General features: G+C 44.6%; 1 protein-coding gene across 1 annotated transcript; it reads right to left on the minus strand.

Moving 5' to 3' along the window:
* Positions 1-3975: 3975 nt before the first annotated feature.
* LOC126355500 (cuticle protein 21.3-like) lies at positions 3976-6558 on the minus strand. Its single transcript, XM_050005832.1, has 2 exons — positions 6495-6558; positions 3976-4551 (listed from the first exon to the last, which is right to left on the minus strand). Exons 1-2 carry the CDS (start codon positions 6504-6506, stop codon positions 4093-4095), a joined length of 471 nt encoding a protein of 156 aa, XP_049861789.1. The 5' UTR covers positions 6507-6558; the 3' UTR covers positions 3976-4092.
* Between the last annotated feature and the right edge of the window lie 12382 nt (positions 6559-18940).

Raw genomic sequence — 18940 nt, forward strand, 5'->3', positions numbered from 1 at the left:
CAAAGTGAGACCAAAAGGTGGCTCGTCAGACACCCTATGATTACCTCCTGCCTATGGCATAGAGTAAGGTCGCATGTGGGCAACCTTGCCTTACGTAACTCCGGATCGTGACTGGTCACGCACACGGCCATTAACCTGAGTCAGCGAATCAGCGGTGAACTACAGGCGCCGGATGATATCGGTAAAGACTCGTAAAAAACCCATGCGGTTCATCACTGGGAACAGAAAACGATGCTGCACCCTGTCGAACGCGCTGTCAATATGCATGGCAACCAACGCGGCGCTGTGTATGCACGGCGCTGCCCGTGCAATTAAATCGCGACATTCTCCTGTGGCCGTTTCTATATGAATTGAGCCTCCCGGCGTTGTCTGTTCCGGAGATAGAATGCTAGGCAGGACCTTGCGGCATCGCGTCGCTAGTAGGAGTGTAAAAAATTTATAGTCTGCATTAAGCAGAGTCAGGGGACAGTAATGTGCTGTCGTCAAACCCGGTGTCGTTTTGTGGATGGGTATAATAATTCCCGTGACAGAGGACGGCAGTACAGCGTTCCCCATCGTCATAAGTTGATGAAACACCGTCGTCCACCGTGACGACGTTAGTGCCGAAGAAAGCGCAATAAAATTCTATCGGCAATCCGTCGACACCAGCTGACTTATTCAGAACACCTTTGTTAGTTGCATCGTGGACTTCGTCACGCGTAACTGTCTCTATCAGCTCGTCCGCTTCGTCGCTGGCGAGGGTGCGAGTTATGTGTGGTGACACAGACTCCGCAGCGTGATTGTTGATAGTTTCATCCTGGTACAGTGTGCGGTAGTGGTCTACAAAAGTATTGACGATTTCGGCGTGGCAAGTGACTTGCTGGGCGTTACAGGTGTAGATTCCGGTGATGAGTCGTTGTCGCCGATGCTTCCTATCTGATATGATGCATGGTGGGATGTTCTTGTCTCGCCGCATCTTGAGATCGGTTTCGCACCATCGTCCCCGGCTGTCTACTGCGTGTCAACGTTACAATTTGAGCCTTAATCCTGCTGCCTTTCCTCTGGGTGTCGGGGGTCGGCGGCTGGGCGTCCAGGTCGCGGAGAACGGCGTAGAAATAGTTGGTAATGTGCCGGAGCCACATAGCATCTTCCTTGCCATACTGAATCAAGGTAGGTCGAATGGCAGTTTTGGCACATTCCAGCCACCAGGTCACGGTCGCGTAGTGCTTACATAAGCGTCGTTCACTGGTGGCCCATGTCTCCGTGACACGTTAAAGACATTCGGGATCATGACGATGGGAGGTGTTTAGCTTCCACGGTGTACAACTACGCCAGACCACTCACTGGGCAGGAGAATGTTGCAGATGTAGGCACAGTGGTCCGAAAAGTTCTGCACCATGGTCTGTGTTCCAGAGGGACGTAAATCCTTTAGTGACAAACTAAAGAATCATGGTGAAGAATGGTGAAACCAAAATGTAATACCTGAAGGTAAAATCAGGGCATGGGTGGAAGAGGAGAATAAACTTTAAAGTTTTGTAAACAGAATTGAAAGTGAAGTGGGAATGGGCACAAAAAGGACTGAAGTAGAAAAAGGCATTGAGCTCCACGAATGCTTCCATAGACGGATTTAAGAAAGTTAAGTGAAGCTGTGTCACTTTTCGAGTCAATTATTACAGCCCAATCTGAATAACTTCAGTTTGATTTACATGACAATAAAGATTTTATAGCTTCCGACGAATGGATTTCCAGATGTAAATGTTGCCATGGAATTCGTCAAACGACCATTGAAGGAGGACCAGGGTCTTGCGACAGTGAATTCGCTTCACAGTTTGCTAAATTCTAAACAAGGTAATCGGAGATGAAAATTTAAATGATCATCAAGTATACAACTGCGATGAAACGACACTTTATTATCGATTGCATCGAACCAGGAACTCTCGATACAGCAAGTAAGCAGATAAGAAGGGTTTTGAAATGAAGAAAGATATTTGTCCTCTTTATCACATATAAATCATGTCGCCTTGTGTAGGTACAAGTCAGAAATGTTTCAAGCATATAAACATGACATCATTACAGTTCACTTACAGGCATTCAAAGAATGCTTGACATGTGACATTCCAACCAATTGGTTTCAAGAAGAGTTTGTTCCGTCAATGAGAAATTTTAGTACGACTTGTGATTACGAGTGCACAGCTGTTTGTTCTGTAGCTTTTTCCGACAGATAATTGCACTTCAGTAACTTGAAGGACGTGTGCGTGTGAGAAGAGAATTATTCGCAGTAGCATCGTACTACTGTGCGGCAGTCCATAATCAGCTGATCACAGAAATTTGCTACCATTCCATGAGCGAGAACCTTATTAGCAGTCGACAGTGTCAGTCCCCATACATCGTGCTGGAAGGAACTGTAATGTTATTTTGCTAGTACATACCATATTGCTTGCTATGTTCACGTACCATAGATTAAAAAAAAATCTCTCACTGTCAATGATACTGTATATGATTCACAGTTCTCTTATGCATGTGCCTTGTTGTCAACAGATAAGGAAAGATACAGTCTTTTAGTGTCCGCCACAGACATCTATAGCGGCAGTGTTTCATGAGAAAGTAGCATGTATGGAAGAAGCTTTTGTTAAAAGAAATCTTGCTGTACACCATGAGCTGCACGTAAAATATTTTAATACGGGATCAGCCATAGAACCGACCGTTGGAGGCGTCTTATACGGAGAACAAACGAATAAACTTACATTTACAGATATTGGTATTTACAACATAATAACATTTTGTATACAAAACAGGGGAAACTGAATGATACATATTGCACATGGTCACATCACAAGATGTGAGTGTCAAATTATAAAATTTCTATGGCGCCAACACTAATGGTAATGAGAAGACATGTAACCCTGTTGCTATTTAGAACCTAATAATAACCATCTCTGCCGCGCGGGATTAGCTGAGCGGTCTAAGACGCTGCAGTCATGGAGCGTGCGGCTGGTGCCGGCAGAGGTTCGAGTCCTCCCTCGGGCATGTGTGTGTGTGTGTGTGTGTTTGTCCTTAGGATAATTTAGGTTCATTAGTGTGTAAGCTTAGCGACTGATGACCGTAGAAGTTAATTCCCATAAGATTTCACACACATTTGAACAACACAACCATCTCTGTGATACTCCAATAGAATCCAACAGCTGTCTCGCCTCTGCAGCAAAATGTGATAAGCATATGTGACAGCTGTCAAACGAAAAACGGCCACATGTCAGGTTTACAGTGGGCATTACTGTCACGGAATGAAAATGTATAACTGTTGATTGGGGCACAGAGTGTATACTATAATTCTACTGCCATATTTGATGTCATATTCAGAACATTGTATCACGTGCGCTCACTATGTAAGTGGTAGGGGCCAGGGGACTGTATCGCACGTATTTTGTTATGTCTAATACCATTTCCAGAACCGTCTGTGACATAAACACTCACTATATGAGGAAGTATGATCGGTTAGCGTTTGACAGCTATAACATGTATGCACAATGACGTGTATATAGCAGAGGTAGTACAGATGTTGGCTCGTGTTGTGCTCACATAGACATGGTTATATATTTCTGTTTTGTGGATCCCCTTCAATTTCGACATCACAGACATTTTGTAACTGATGCAGATACAGTTTATATGTACCCTTATATCTCCATGCTATGTATGCAAAATGTTATTATCTTGTGGACATCAGTAAGCATACAGTTGTTTGTTTGTTGTCTTTGTCAGATGCCACTGACAATGCCACTATACCGCAGTAGTAGTCTGGCAGTTAAATATTTTACATGGAACTCATGCTGTACTGCAATGCATCTTTTAGCAAATAACACACTTATAAGCTCTGGAACATCAAACGCACAAAATTTTCATGCCGGAAAGACATTTGCATTGGATGAATGAAAACTCTAGGAGGCTTTACTGTAGCTAGTTTATGGTGTGAGTCTCAATGGATGGTAAAAATTAACAAAATGTTTTTGCCCAAACAATAATTTACTGCTCTTCACATATTTGTACAAGAAGTCACAGACTGTGAGGTATCAACGTAGCCAGTGGGATCAGGGGAACACATCCCACTGCACTAGCTTGTTAGCCGTGGTAGGCAGCCTTGAGAGCAGCGAGGGCCCCAGGACCGGCCAGCAGGCCAGGGGCGGCGACAGCCGCGGGGGCAGCGTAGGCAGGGGCGACGGCAGCCACAGCGGGGGCGGCGACGACAGCGGGGGCGGCGTAGGCGCCGTAGGCTGCGGCGGAGGCAGCGGCGAGGGCGGCGCCGTTGATGGCGGCGTCGCGGGCCCTGGTCTGCGCGACGGCGGCCAGGTGGGCGCCCCTGGCGGCGGCCACGTCAGGGGTGTCCAGGTTGTAGCCGCCGGGACCGACGACGATGTTGGCCGGACCGTAGGCGGCGAGGCCGGGGTGGATGCCGCCCACCAGGACAGGGGCGGGCTGGACGGCGGCAGCGAGGCCTGCGGCGTAGGCGGGGGCAGCGACGCCCGCCCCCAGGAAGCCGGGCTTGGCGAGGGCCACGGCCACGACAGCACTCAGGACGATCTGAAAGCGAAAGACTGGTGCTTTACAATACTGTTTTCATTCAGATCAATACTTTAAGCGCAACTCCCACGCTAAAAGCTGTTCTTTGGATAACAACGCAAGTTCTATTTACGGAAGGATAAAATTGATTTGAAAAACCTAATGGCAGGTTATTAATGTGGGGAACGTGGTCTTGTGTGGTGCATGTTGCTGATTTCCTGGTTTGCGATGAATAACGTTATCGTAAGTGGTGTGATACTGCTGTATGAGGGGAGGGCTGTAGCTATGCTGAGTGATGAATACTGTTCTCGTAACTAGTATAAAATTTTGATTAGGCAATATCTTTAGCTAGTCCAAGTGAGGCTGGTCGATCGTGCTTTGTGCAGTCATAAATTATTAGCAAGCAATACGGTGCTGTTAAGTGTTTTTTGAAAGCTCAGATCCGCCACCTTAGTTGAGTGGTCAGTCGTCTTACTGCCATGCCGTGTGGCCGAGTTGGATTCCTGCCTGGGTGGAAGGTTTTCTACCATCGGGGACTAGCTGTTGTGTTATCCTCATCAATATTGCATCAACATCAACAAGCAAGCGGCCCAGCCTGGAGTCAACTGAAAAGACTTGCACCTGGTTGGCCGAACTTCCCCAGGTGGAGACTACTGATAATCCACACCATATGATCTTTCGCAAACTTCACCGGAATGGCAGACAATTAAACGTGACTAAGTAAATAGAGAGAAAATTGCTGTAGCCTAACTGACTACTAACTGACAGCAAGCAGCCAATATACTAGATGTGCTAAATCTTTACAGATCCAGCATATGTCTTTTTGTCTTTCGAGAGGTTTTATTCTGATCTCTTTTACCTCATTAATTTGTCATATTTCCGACTTTCTTACTATCGACCCGCCCACTCCCTGATAAATTCATATCCTTCAGCATCGGAAGTCCATACATAGTTGCACCGAAGACTAACACTGTTGTAGTGGCATAATTTTGCGGGAAATCACAGTCTCTGAAGGTACAGCACCAGCTCTGATAACATAAAACCTTTAAATAGTCTTGCCATGTGAAAGTCATCAAATCAGTTAATGCCATTAGTTGAATAAGATAACGAACATCATAATTTAAATTAACAGTGCAGCTCTTTCAATTATCTTTTGGATAACGATATCGTTGTAGTTCTGTATTTTCGGAGACGAGGAAGAAAAGAACAGCCGTCCATGGATTCTGTTTCCAGAAGGAGATTTTCACTCTGCAGCGGAGTGTGCGCAAATATGAAACTTCCTGGTAGATTAAAACTGTATGCCCGACCGAGACTCGAACTCGTGGCCTTTGCCTTTCGCGGGCAAAGGTGCCCAGTTCGAGTCTCGGTGAGGCACACAATTTTAATCTGCCAGGAAGTTTCATATGAGCGCACACTTCGCTGCAGAGTGAAAATCTCCTTCTGGAAACATCCCCCAGGCTGTGGCTAAGCCATGTCTGCGCGGTATCCTTTCTTTCAGGAGTGCTAGTTCTGCAAGGTTCGCAGGAGAGCTTCTGTAAAGTTTGGAAGGGAGACGAGATACTGGCAGAAGTAAAGCTGTGAGGAGCGGGCGTGAGTCGTGCTTCGGTAGCTCAGATGGTAGAGCACTTGCCCGCGAAAGGCAAAGGTCCCGAGTTCGAGTCTCGGTCGGGCACACACTTTTAATCGCCAGGAAGTTTCATGGATTCTGATATTTGAACCTAGACGGATTTACGTCACAAAGAGTCACGAAATAGGACGCAGTATCGATTCCATTCCGTTGTCAACTCTCTCTTTTCTTAGAGACCTGCACGATCGAGTGGAGCAGTACGCAGGATAACAGTACAAGATCACTGAACCCATGAATGCAGATTTTTTTTGTCAAAAATCGTTCAGTTCTTAAGCGTATTCCTAGACGCTGCCCACGAACACCACTGTTGTACTACCCCACGGTGAACAGCACTCACCAGGCACTTCATGTTGGTGGTAGAGGTTTCTGGATAGCGTCTGCTGCTGTTGCTGCTGCTGCCCCTGCTGGACTGTGCCGACGTCTGCAGATGACCCATATATATACCCAGGAGGTCGGCGGCAGAGGTTCGTGAAAGTAGTGCAGCCGACCTTCCGCTGCTCGGCCTGGACCACTGAATGACACCCAGCAGGTAATTGCGCTAGCGCATTCCAGGTGTACAAGGCAGCTTCATATACCGTACCAACGTTTATCTGTAACAACCCGTATGAGAGGCTTAAAGTTATGTCATGAAACCCCAAGCGTCTCACTTCGAGTTTATGTCAGTCGCTACCAGGAATTCAAGTACATTGTGTTCCACTTTCGGCGAGTATTCATCTGCCAACAGTTTCAATTATTGTACGTTACTGTTCGACGGTGGGTTTCTGTTTCATGTACCCTTGTTCCAACTGCACGAGCAGGCGTTTTTCCCTGCGAACAGAATCAAAACGTTTAATTCGACGAAATTCCAATCGATGAAGTACTAAATAAACAGATGAGGAAAGGAATATGTTTAAGACCCTTACCACATGACGGGACTGGCCGGATGAAGTGGAAATTGCGATACTGGCTGCCAGAATTAACCAATGACGTAGTGAGCATGCTGCAAACTACGGAAACAAAATGACAGCTATAATTACATAGTATTAGTGATTGTTCAAAACAAAAGTCAGGCTGACAAACTGCCTATTGGCTTCTGTCTCTGGTTCTTCGGCCGACGCTCATCTGATGATGTTACTGACGTTTCGCCAGCACGAATGGCTGGCATTGTCATAGCTTGAACCTCCATTGCCGGTGGTGAACTGGAGCCGAGCTCGCGGCCGCTGACTATATTTATCTGGCACGTCAACGGAATGACTGGACGATCCATCAACACCATGATCATTGCAGATTAGGGCAGGGGCAGAAATCGGCTGTGCCACAGCACGCACTGAGTGAGACCGACCACGTCATAAAATTCACCGACACGGAAGTTCTTGCTGTAAAGATGCTCTATCATGCCCGCTTGCTCAGAGGAGCTGTAGAAATCCAAAAACACTCGAACTGCTTCAGCAAGAAAGAGGAAAGCCTAAAGATAAACGAATCGTGGTTTCCCGTACTGCAGCGAACGACTGTAGCTAGAAGAGACCCGCACCGGAAATAAGCGCGCAGAAGCCCTCGGACGTTGGCGCGCCAAGTACATATAGCCTGCGGCCTCTGGCTCGGCTCCAGTTCACCACCGGCAATGGAGGGTGAAGCTTTGACAATGCCAGCCACTCGCGCTGGCGAAACGTCAGTAAAATCATCAGATGAACGCCGGCCGAAAAATCTTAGACAGAAGCTAAGAGGCCACAAAAGCCTTAACAATCTTGTAGAAGTCAGACTGTTTTGATTACGAGAATTTCCTACATTGGGAAAAACTAGATCTGTTAAGATATTACCCTTACTGATTATGAGAAACATTTCTCACAAATAAAATGAATCGAGTATTGTAAAAGCTATTTACACAGGAGTAATGAACATCAAGGGACTTACTATAAACAAAAAATCTCAATTAAATAGCAACTAGTATCGAAAAATACCCTTGAGCTATGTGAGTAAGTGACCAGCCTGGAAAACCGCTTGTGTTAGCGTCCCGCTTCCGCGATTAGAGGACCGAATCCGCTCGGTGGATTAGGGACGAGGCCCGGTACCCAAGCAAGCCTAGATGTGATCTTTAGGCCGTTACCCAAATTCGAGTAAGTGAATAGCGGGCTGGTTCCAACGTCCGACCACAGTTACAGTATTCGCAGTCATTTCAAATTTTAACACTAGACGTAGTAAGACGGGAAACAGATTTTGTCCCGCATTGGAAAGGGTGGCAACACGATAGTCATAGGGCAACCCTCTGCTTCTAACATAGTCATATCCAATAATTAACATGACGACCGTTTGAAAATACGGGACAGAGGAGGGTAGCCACATGCATTAAGAGCAGGCTACCATACTCGGAATATTTCTAAAGTGTATATTTTGTACAAACATACACTTTTTTAAGTGGAGATTGGCATTAACTATCTAAAAGTGGGGCAAATTAGAATGACTGTTTTTTCTTGTAGGATTATAATGCGAATCATTCGAGAAATGAATTTTGCAAAGTTCTCACTCGGACACTTCTTTGTGTCTAGGTTCGAGTTTGTGTGTGGTTTGAGTGCATTACGACTTGCTAGTCAGAGCACTGAAAGCGCACAAGTATTGCAGTCTCCTAACATACCATCTTACACGGGTGCTAGAAGACGTTTCTCTCCACACTAGGAGGAACCTGTAGTACCAACACGATGCAGTCCATAATGCAGCGAATACTAAAGGACGTCTTCACGATTTGTATCCAAATCGCTGGATTTGACGCAGACGACCTGTACCTTGCCTACTCCGTTCCTTGCATTTGATGCCTGTAGACTTTTTTCTGTGAGGAAAGCTGAAAGACGCTGTCTGCAAGGACTTACCAACTACAACCGATGATATGCAACAACGTATTACTGCAGCCTGCTCAGATATCTCTACTGAAATGATAGCACGTGTGCAACACTCGTTCCACACAAGACTTTCCTTCTGCGAAAATATCTTCACAAAAGTGAAAGCCGGTAATTTTCAGTTACCAAAACATAAACACAAAACAAAGTACAACAGAACAACCTGAAACGTAAAAGTATTATGATGTGCTTGCTGTCGCTGAAGGAGTAGCCCACACTTCAGTCTGAAGATGATTTTAGAAAGCGCCATACGCAGTACACTACGTGATCAAAAGAATCCGGACACCCTCAAAACATACGTTTCTCATATTACGTGCATTGTGCTGCCACCTACTGCCAGGTAATCCATATCATCGACCTCAATAGTCATTAGACATCGTGAGAAAGCAGAATGGGGCGCTCCGCGGAACTCACGGTCTTTAAAAATATGGTCAGGTGATTGGGTGTCATACATCTATACGCGAGATTTCCATACGCCTAAACATCCCTAAGTCCACTGTTTCCGATCTGATAGTGAAGTGGAAAGGTGAAGGGACACGTACAGCCTACATGCCGACCTCATCTGTAGACTGACAGAGAGTGCCGACAGTTGAAGAGGGTGGTATGATTAAAAGTTAGAGATCTACCCAGACCATCACACAGGAATTCCAAAGTACATCAGAATCCACTGCAAGTACTATGACAGTTAGGCGGGTGGTGAGAAAACTTAGATTTCATGGTCGAGACGCTGCTCGTAAGCCACACATGACACCGGTAAATGCCAAACGACGTCTCGCTTAGTGTAAGGAGCGTAAGCAATGGAAGTTTCAACAGTGGTAAAACGTGGTGTGGAGTGACGAATCACGGTACACAATGTACCGATCCATTGGCAGGGTGGTATGGAGAATGCACGGTGAACGTCTTCTGCAAGCGTGTGTAGTGCCAACAGTAAAATTCGGAGACAGTGGTATTTTTCATGGAGGGGGCTTGCACCCATTGTTGTTTTGCGTGGCACTATCACAGCACAGGCCTACATTCATGTTTTAAGCACCATCTTGCTTCCCACTGTTGAAGAGCAATTCGGCGATGGCGATTGCGTCTTTCAACAAAATCGAGCACCTGTCCATAATTCACGGCCTGTGGCGGAGTGGTTAGATGATAATAACATCCCTGTAATGGACTGGCTTTCACAGAGACCTGACCTGAAACCTATAGACCACCTTTGCGATGTTTTAGATCACCGACTCCGTGCCAGGCCTCACCGACCGACATCGATACCTTCTTCGTTGATCCAATATGGATCGTGGGACGACGGCTGGCATGAACTTCTTGATGCAATAATTTACCAACAGCCGTATGTATTGTAGGTATTTATTTATTTTATGAACTTCTAATGTGCTACCAGTTTCGGCATTACATTGATGCCATCTTCAGGCCCCACTCGTCATAGTCGTAAAATCGCTATACACTGAAGGAGCCATATAACTGGATCCGTGAATCAAATCATCCTGCAACATCTCTTGGTGACCAGGCTATACAGACTCTCTCTTGCAGGACGATTTGATTCACGAATCCCGTTATATGGCTCCTTCCATGTATAGCGGTTTTACTACTACGACGAGTGGGGCCTGAAGATGACATCAGTGTAATGCCGCAACTGGCAGCACATAGAAGTTCATAAAATAAAATAAATTTCTACATTACATACGGCATTATTGCATCAAGAAGGACATCGATACCTGCCCTCAGTGCAACACTCTGTAAAGAATGGCCTGCCATTCCCCAAGAAACCTTCTAGCACCAGATTGAACCTATGCCTGCGAGAGTGGAAGCTGTCATCAAAGCTAAGGGTGGGCCAACACCATATCGAATTCCTACACTACCGTAAGAAGGCGCCTCGAACTTATAAGTAATTTTCAGGCCGGTGTCCGGACACTTCCGAACTCATAAAATATGTTCTACTGTGCTGTTTTTGTTGTTGCTAGATATTAGGTTGTGGTTTTTGCAACTTGGACAAAAGTTTCGAGTTCTACACACTTAAGTGTTGTACCAAATATTGAAGGTATTCTTTATACATACATCAAAGAAGCTTTCCATCATCCCAGTTCCCAGAACTCCTGAAGATAGATGTTGAATGTAGGTATTGTATCACAGACACAGTCCCTTTGACTGTTCAGAGCTGTCCCTAAGCCCGCCGAAAGGTGTCGGTAGCCATGCATGAGCAGCACCTATAAGACAGAGGGCGTCAAACTGCCGATCACTTCCAGTCAGTCCACCAGGAAGGATGTACACGGCTCGTGTTTTTTTTAGTTCAACCATGCCTAGACGGTCAATACCGCGGTTTGATAGCGTCCGCATTGTTACTTTGTCGCAGGAAGGACTCTGAACAAGCAAAGTGTCCAGGTGTCTCGGAGTGAACCAAAGCGGTGTAGCTCGAACATGGCGGAGATACAGAGAGACAGGAAGAGTCGATGACATGCCACGCTGAGGCCGCTACCTATGGATTATGGCTCGGAGGAAGCCTGAAAGCAACGCCACCACGTTGAATAATGCTTTTTATTCAGCTAAAGGACGTCGTGCACGACTCAAACTGTGCGCAACAGGCTGCATGATGCGCAGCTTCACTCCCGACGTCCATGGCGAGATTCATGTTTGCAACCACGACACCTTGCAGCGCGGTACAGATGGGCCCAACAACATGTCGAATGGACCACACAGGATTGGCGTCACGTGATCCTCACCGATGAGTGTCTCATATGCCTTAAACCAGGCAATCGTCGGAGACGTGTTTCGAGGCAACCGGGTCAGGCTGAACGCCTTAGACACACTGTCCAGCGAGTGCAGCAAGATGAAGGTTCCCTGCTGTTTTGGGATGGCGTTATGTGGGGCAGACGTACGCCCCTGGTGGTAAAGGTAGGCTCCGTAAAGGCTGTACTATACATGAATGCCACCCTCCAGCCGACAGTGCAACCACATCGGCAAATATTGGCGAGGCATTGGTCTTCATAGACGACAATTCATGTCCCCATCGTACACATCTTGCGAATGACTTCATTCAAGATAACGAAGTCGCTCCACTAGAGGGCTGTTTGTGGACATGACCCACCAACCACTCTGAAGGATCTAAGCTGAATCGCTGTTGAGGAGTGGGACAATTTGGACCAACAGTGCCTTGAATGACTTGTGAATAGTATGCCACGACGAATACAGGCATGCATCAATGCAAGAGACGTAATACTGCGTATTAGAGGGACCAGTGTGTACAGTTTGGTCCACCACCTCTGAAGGTCTCGCTCCGTGGTGGCACAACATGCCACGTGTGGTTTTCATGACCAATAAAAAGGCTGGAAATGGTTCAAATGGCTCTGAGCACTATGGGACTTAACATCTATGGTCATCAGTCCCCCAGAACTTAGAACGACTTAAACCTAACTAACCTAAGGACATTACACACATCCATGCCCGAGGCAGGATGCGAAACTGCGACCGTAGCAGTCACGCTGTTCCGGACTGAGCGCCTTAACCGCGAAACCACCGAGGCCGGCAATGTCATTAAAATATAACTGGTCTTTGATAATAATTCGGCTTAATTTCATTTTACTTACTGATTATCGGCGTGTAGCAGATAATATCTAACAGACGGACGACTGCGAACAGACCGACAAGGTTTCTCGACTGCTGCACTTTTAAATTTCAATAGAATCTCTGTTCCTAGGAACATGCCCAAGTTGTAGCCTGTGATATGTCTTCAAAATTGGAAACGAATTTTCTGGAGCAATTTCTGTAATTTCAGACAGCAGCACATAAAAGTGAATTTCATCATTTAAAATTGAATAAGAAAATGTATTAATTTTGTGTTATAGATGCGAAAGTCTGAAAAGTTTTCCATTGTGCAAGACTTTCCCCTACTGGATACAAATTTGAGAACGAAGAATAAAATAGGCATTACTGTTGTCAGTACGACGTACTGCGAATGAACGGAACAAATTTGTTTCCAGGCGGTATGCACAGTGCTTATCGACAACAAAACTAATTGGGGCTAGAACCAAAATGAAATGAAATAACTCTGTAACGAACCGCCCAAGACCGTGGGCCTCTTACACCAAAATACGCAAAAGGTATTCCTGAACAACCTCTTAACGCTTTTCAGTGGAGTACTGTTTACCCTCAGTATTTTAGAGAATTTGAAACAGGTATCGAATAACAGACTTTAGCTATGTATCTCAAGTGGAGACTGTGCTACACAGTTTCCAATATGTGTATGTATACGCAGCAACACATATGCAGAAAACGAACTGAGTACCGAAGAATGCTCTACAGCTGCAGCAGGTATCATGATATTTACTATGTACTAGAACGAAATTAATCATAATGAAATCGAAGCTAATATCGAAAAATATTCTTTTGCTGTACATCTAAAATGAATATTGCGATACGCAGTGACTAATAAATATGAGTGTCTCGTGATTACATCGCAAGTGTTATCATTAAAAGAGTTCAATTCCTTGTCGGACAAAAAAAGAACCTAGTATACTAAGAAAATACATTACAACTGGGGTGGGGACCATAAGAAACTTTACGAATCTTAAAAAGAAGGAAGTTTATAGTAAAGAAAAAAAGGAAAGATAAATCGACTAAATATTATTATTCCTCTTAAACAGAGAAGACGGTGTTTTGTTTTTCAAACGTGGCAGAGATTAAAACTATACTTCTCTCGAAACCAATCCAAATGTGGTAACAATCAGGTCTCTAGAAATACAGTTCAACCACGGTCAGACATTAGACAGTATTCGTCACTCTGCAGAGCCGAATGTTAGTAGCGCAAATTGCTCTTGACCGACATTTGCTGCGGCGTCCAGGGTTAGTTAACCTGGTACTGGGAGGTACAGGAGAGAGGGCAAATAGTAGGGGCAGGGCAAGTCTACGTAAGCCAAAGGTGGCAGTATATGTGGGGAGTAACAGGTAGAGATAAAAAGATTAATACAAGACAAGATGGGATGACATCAAAACAGTCGAAAGACTGGTGACTAAAACAAAACAGAAACTTAAAATAAATATAAACAGTTTCTTGATGGGGTGTCTGTCCACGGTCATTATATCGTCACTAAAGACGTTTCAGCCAGGCCTGAGATGTTTGGCCTCTTGCATATTTTATCCAACTGACGACTGTACCGAATCCTCCATACCATGTGTCCCCACGCTGTACTGGATGGAAGAGCTTACACGTGAGTCTTAGTTCAAAACCTATTTTCCCCGGGTACTTGAGCGCGAATTTCAGTACAATACTACTGTGCCAGTGTCCTGTACACCTGAGTTTGTTCTTTCATACAGTCTGTGTGTTTTGGGAGGTTAGCTGAGGCCGAAAAACATCATTCGCAGATATAATGCTTCCCTAGACTTCTGTAGTAACTGCTATAAACAGTTAAACGTTCTGAGATTTTCATACGATTGGTTTTCAACTACTGGTGCTTAAGCCGGTTGGATCTCTGTTACTCAAGGGATACTCGTTCATCAGTTCACATTACAGTACAATTCAGCAGGCCTGTGGTGTACATCGAGTTGGAGCCAATGCTTTTAGCAAGTACAGTTGTGTGCTGCATTGTTGCTTCAAAGGTTTCTTGTCATATACTTTGTCGTTTTGAAATCCGTATAGCTCAGACAGATTGGCGAATAACCTTTTTTTTATCCCATAATGTGTGTCAGCGACCGACTATTAAGTTACCCGAAAGCAACTTAATAGTCGGTCGCTGACATGTATCTCTTCGTTATATTGTTTTTACCCACCATTTCTACAAATTTCCTGTAAATGTTACATTAAAATTTTTCTGGTTCTGGACAGTATGCAGAACTTTCAAATGCTGTACTTCCGAGATAATCATGTCACATGCAGGTACAGGAAGCAAGCCAGATGAATGTGAGTGAATTAATTAATTACACTGATATGTAGAAATATGTAGTACGCACACGAAGGTCCCTATATTATAGGAGGGTAGTTCAATAAGTACTGCAACACTCTGGTTTTCTTCGCCAGTTTCGGTTGAAAAACCACAAAATTTGTTGTGAGACATCGTGGAATATTCTCTCTTTAGACCCTACAATTTGGCTTTACTCATAGCCTTCAAAATGGCGTCTGGAATGGAAGTGCGTTCCAAGCAGAGAGCTGTCATTGTGTTTCTTTTGGTGGAAAACTGGAGCATCGCAGGTATTCATATGCGCTTGCAGAATGTCTGCTAAGACCTGGCAGTGAACGGTGGGTCGCTGGGCGCGGTTGTCTGTTATAATCGCAACAAGGTCGCGAAAACCTGTCCCGATCTCAGGGGCGCCGGCTGGCCTAACACACCTGTGATACCTGGAATGTTGAAATATGTGGACACTCTCATTCGAAGGGATCTACGGGTGACAATCAAACATCTCGCTGCCCAACTGCATCTTTGGTGGTAGTGCTGACACACTCGTCCACCAGTTGGTTTACTCGCCCCAACAGAAGACCATGGAGGGCAACAAAGGACCATCTGCGCCGAGTTGCATGCGCGTTATGAGGCTGGTCGTTACAGTTTTTTTTTGTCGAAAATCGTCTCAGATGCTGAAAAATGGGTTCATCATTTCGAACCGGAAACTAAAGTGCAATTCATTGAGTGGTGCCCACACCAGCTCTCCTCCGAAGAAAAAGATTCTAGCCTCACCTTCAACCGATAAAGTCACGGCGGGAATCTTCTGGTATGCTGTAAGAGCTGTTCTGTTTGAAACCCTCCTTTATGGTGCAACTGTCAATTGTGATGTGTATTGTGCACCCTCAGGAAGTCGAAGAAACGACATAATCTTGTTCATCGTACGAGCTAACACCCCAAAGATGTTCGGGCTCACATGCGTTTCCTCTTCGTCGAAATGTATTGGCTCAAGCTCGTCTGTGGGTTGAACAGCACGTGTTGCATTACACGCCCTAAAAAAGACACTTGTGACCCTTTGATGAAATTGTGTCGCTGATGGAAAGTTTGCCAAATACAAAGTTAACATAACATATAGTAACAGTAATAATAATATCGGGAACTAAATTAACGGCCCATAAATGATGTAGTCCACACAGCTCCGATTTGGTTAGAATGATATTTTATTCAGAAACCAGTCCAATAGCGAAAGGGGTTGCATTTGCAGTCACTGTTACCCTCTAGTGCATATCCATTTGACAGAGTTCGATCATTCACAATCTCATCGCGAAATACAACTTATCTACGCGAAAAGTCAGAGTTTACATCAGCCGCGCAGCTGCTCATCGCTCAGTGATTAAGTCCTGCGATACGACACAACGCAAAATTTTCTAAGTCGTTTCACTTCCTAGTTGCCTAAAAGGCCACTGTCCGCTTTCGTGTCTCAATCCGAACTGCACACTTTGTTTTCTCCAGCCGAACTCTCCGCTTTCGCCTCTGCTCCAGCACTGTCCCTCCGCCCGTCCCCAGCCGCGTTGCCCGTTCGCTCAACTAACTAGGGCAGTACCCCTCTCACTAATTTCATTCCAAAATTCTGACGCCTTTCTGTCGATTTATTAACACCTATCACATTCCCGTTTACTCGCGTCCTATTCACCGCCGGTTTATTTTGCCATCTCCGGACCTCAGATGCGGCGAAACTTAGTTTCCCGATCTCCCATAACGCTGGTTAACTTCACCAGGTGGCGGTCCCTCAAATATACGTTCTTGGTGTCGGTCCCTGACACGAAAGTATCCGTTTCCATTACCCCTTTGAAATTTATCATTGGATGTGTTCCTGTTACTGTTTGCCTTATCAAAACTGTTGTCTGCGTTGCGTTGATAGCTTCCCGGATGTTTTTTATACTAGTTACTCAGACTGTAGTTATGATTTCCACTCTGAAAACTATTCGTATGATTACGCTGCGGTTTAAATTTTAACTACCATTCTAATTTTTCTACAAAGTCCAAAAATTTATGTATTGAGTTGCTAGGAGTGTGCACTAGACCCCATGGCAAATTTTCAGGTAACCGCCTATTCAACGTCTTAATTTCTGTAAGCACTTCCAATGGACGTTTCACATGCATTAATCTCTGAAGTTCACTATTACAAAATTCTCGAATCCACCCGTTCCCGTATTTAAATGTTAACCAGTTCAGAAACTCAATTTGGAGTCGTGTTTGCTTCTCTTCACTCCAGAACTTGTTCAGGAAACTGCTTTCAGATATTTCGTAGGTAGTGAACGTATCAATGTGTATATTTGCCCACGATTGCGGCTCACCTTCCACATGTCTTTTCACGAATTTTATCTTCGCCTCGTCGGACATTCCCCTTATAAAACCATCCCTACATGCGGCTACAAAATTTATTCGGTAGTATTTCCCGTTATTGACCGTTACCGATTTCATCTACGGAACACTGATCACAGCAGAGGTTTGATGTGCCGCTAAAGAATTCAACTCGTTTTTTATTTCATTCATTTGCTTTTCAACTTCATCAGTTTCAATTTTAATGCAAGGTTCTACTTTTTCCTTTATTTTATCTATTTCTTTCTCCCCTTTCCCTATTCGAACGGATAAGTTACTAATAACGTCTGTCGTCTCAGGCATTAGATGCGATCAGGTTCAAGACAGATTAGGAAAATCATTTTATATAATAGGAGATAATGTGGAACGTTATAGGACACTGTTGTTGTTACCAATGTTTTCGAACATTTTTCAGAAGGTCACGTAGAAGAGAGTGGTAATGCACTACAGTACACATAATTTGTTATCATACACTCAATCTTAATTCACAAAAAAGGCAGAAGAGCAGAAAAAGAAAGTTTTGCTATCTATCACATAAGGCCCTCTGCTGATTAAACGGCTCTTAATATGTTTTCAACATGTATTATTATCGGTAACTATACAAATACATTTTGCCTCAGCATCTTTCTTAATATCTTATGCCATTCCATTGCTTCATCTGTACTTTCTCACTTCTTGGAATACAGTAAAATACTTCCATCAACGAACCATTCGTGTTTCTCTACGTCCTACCAACGTCAATTTCCCTTTTATTACAGTCACAATCGTGTCTTCAACTGTAAACGCTCCCCTAATGATATGAACAATTTTCTTTGCAGCATGTTCATTGTGCCATACTTGAATCTCACTATAATCGATTAACAGGCCCAACTAGAAACATGCTGTGTTAATTGCTTCCAGCAACTCTAGGATCCTGTGCAAGTGTTTTGAATCATCTAGTTGCAAACGTATGCCAGAGTAAGGTAGACTGCAAGTCATCCATCATCACAACAATGAACGTACATAGCGCTTTCACAGGGTTCTAAAGTACGAATTCTTGGAAGGACCACACTGTTCATAAGAGGCGACTGCCACATAATTCTACAGTTAATTATCAAATAGAGACTTCCACAATGGTTGCTTTGTAAAGAACACAACGGGGTTCTTTTCCCATACCTCTCCCAATCCGAGCGTAAGCTCTGTCTCTGATGACACCCATGTCGATGAGACGCTAATCCCCAATCTTCCTTCCTTCCTAAAACTAATGAAATATTTTGGCTAGAAAATGTTTTTTGCCTGATGATATGGTTACGGTGACAGAAGAAGGTTAATTCTCAGATCCTCCAGCATTTCAGCTTAAGAACATCAACTCGCTTGTCATTTTTCAGCGGTGTGATGCAGCCCGCCACGACTTTCTCTCCTGCACTAATCTCTCTAACAGTAGCACTTGCACCAATATTCTTAATTATTTGTAGGGTGTATTCCGATCTCTGTCGTCTCCAGCAGCTTTTACTGTCTCCAGATCACTCTAAAAAAATGGAACTTAGTGCCTGATATCTTAACACATGTCTGGCCACACTATCCCGTCTTCTTGTCAGGTTTTTCCATAATTTCTTTCTTCGCTGACTCTGCAGAGAACCTCCTCATTCCTTATCAGCCCATCTAATTTTCAACATACTTCTACAGCA

The sequence above is a fragment of the Schistocerca gregaria genome, chromosome 3 (assembly GCF_023897955.1).
Source record: "Schistocerca gregaria isolate iqSchGreg1 chromosome 3, iqSchGreg1.2, whole genome shotgun sequence".
Classification (NCBI taxonomy): Eukaryota; Metazoa; Arthropoda; class Insecta; order Orthoptera; family Acrididae; genus Schistocerca; species Schistocerca gregaria.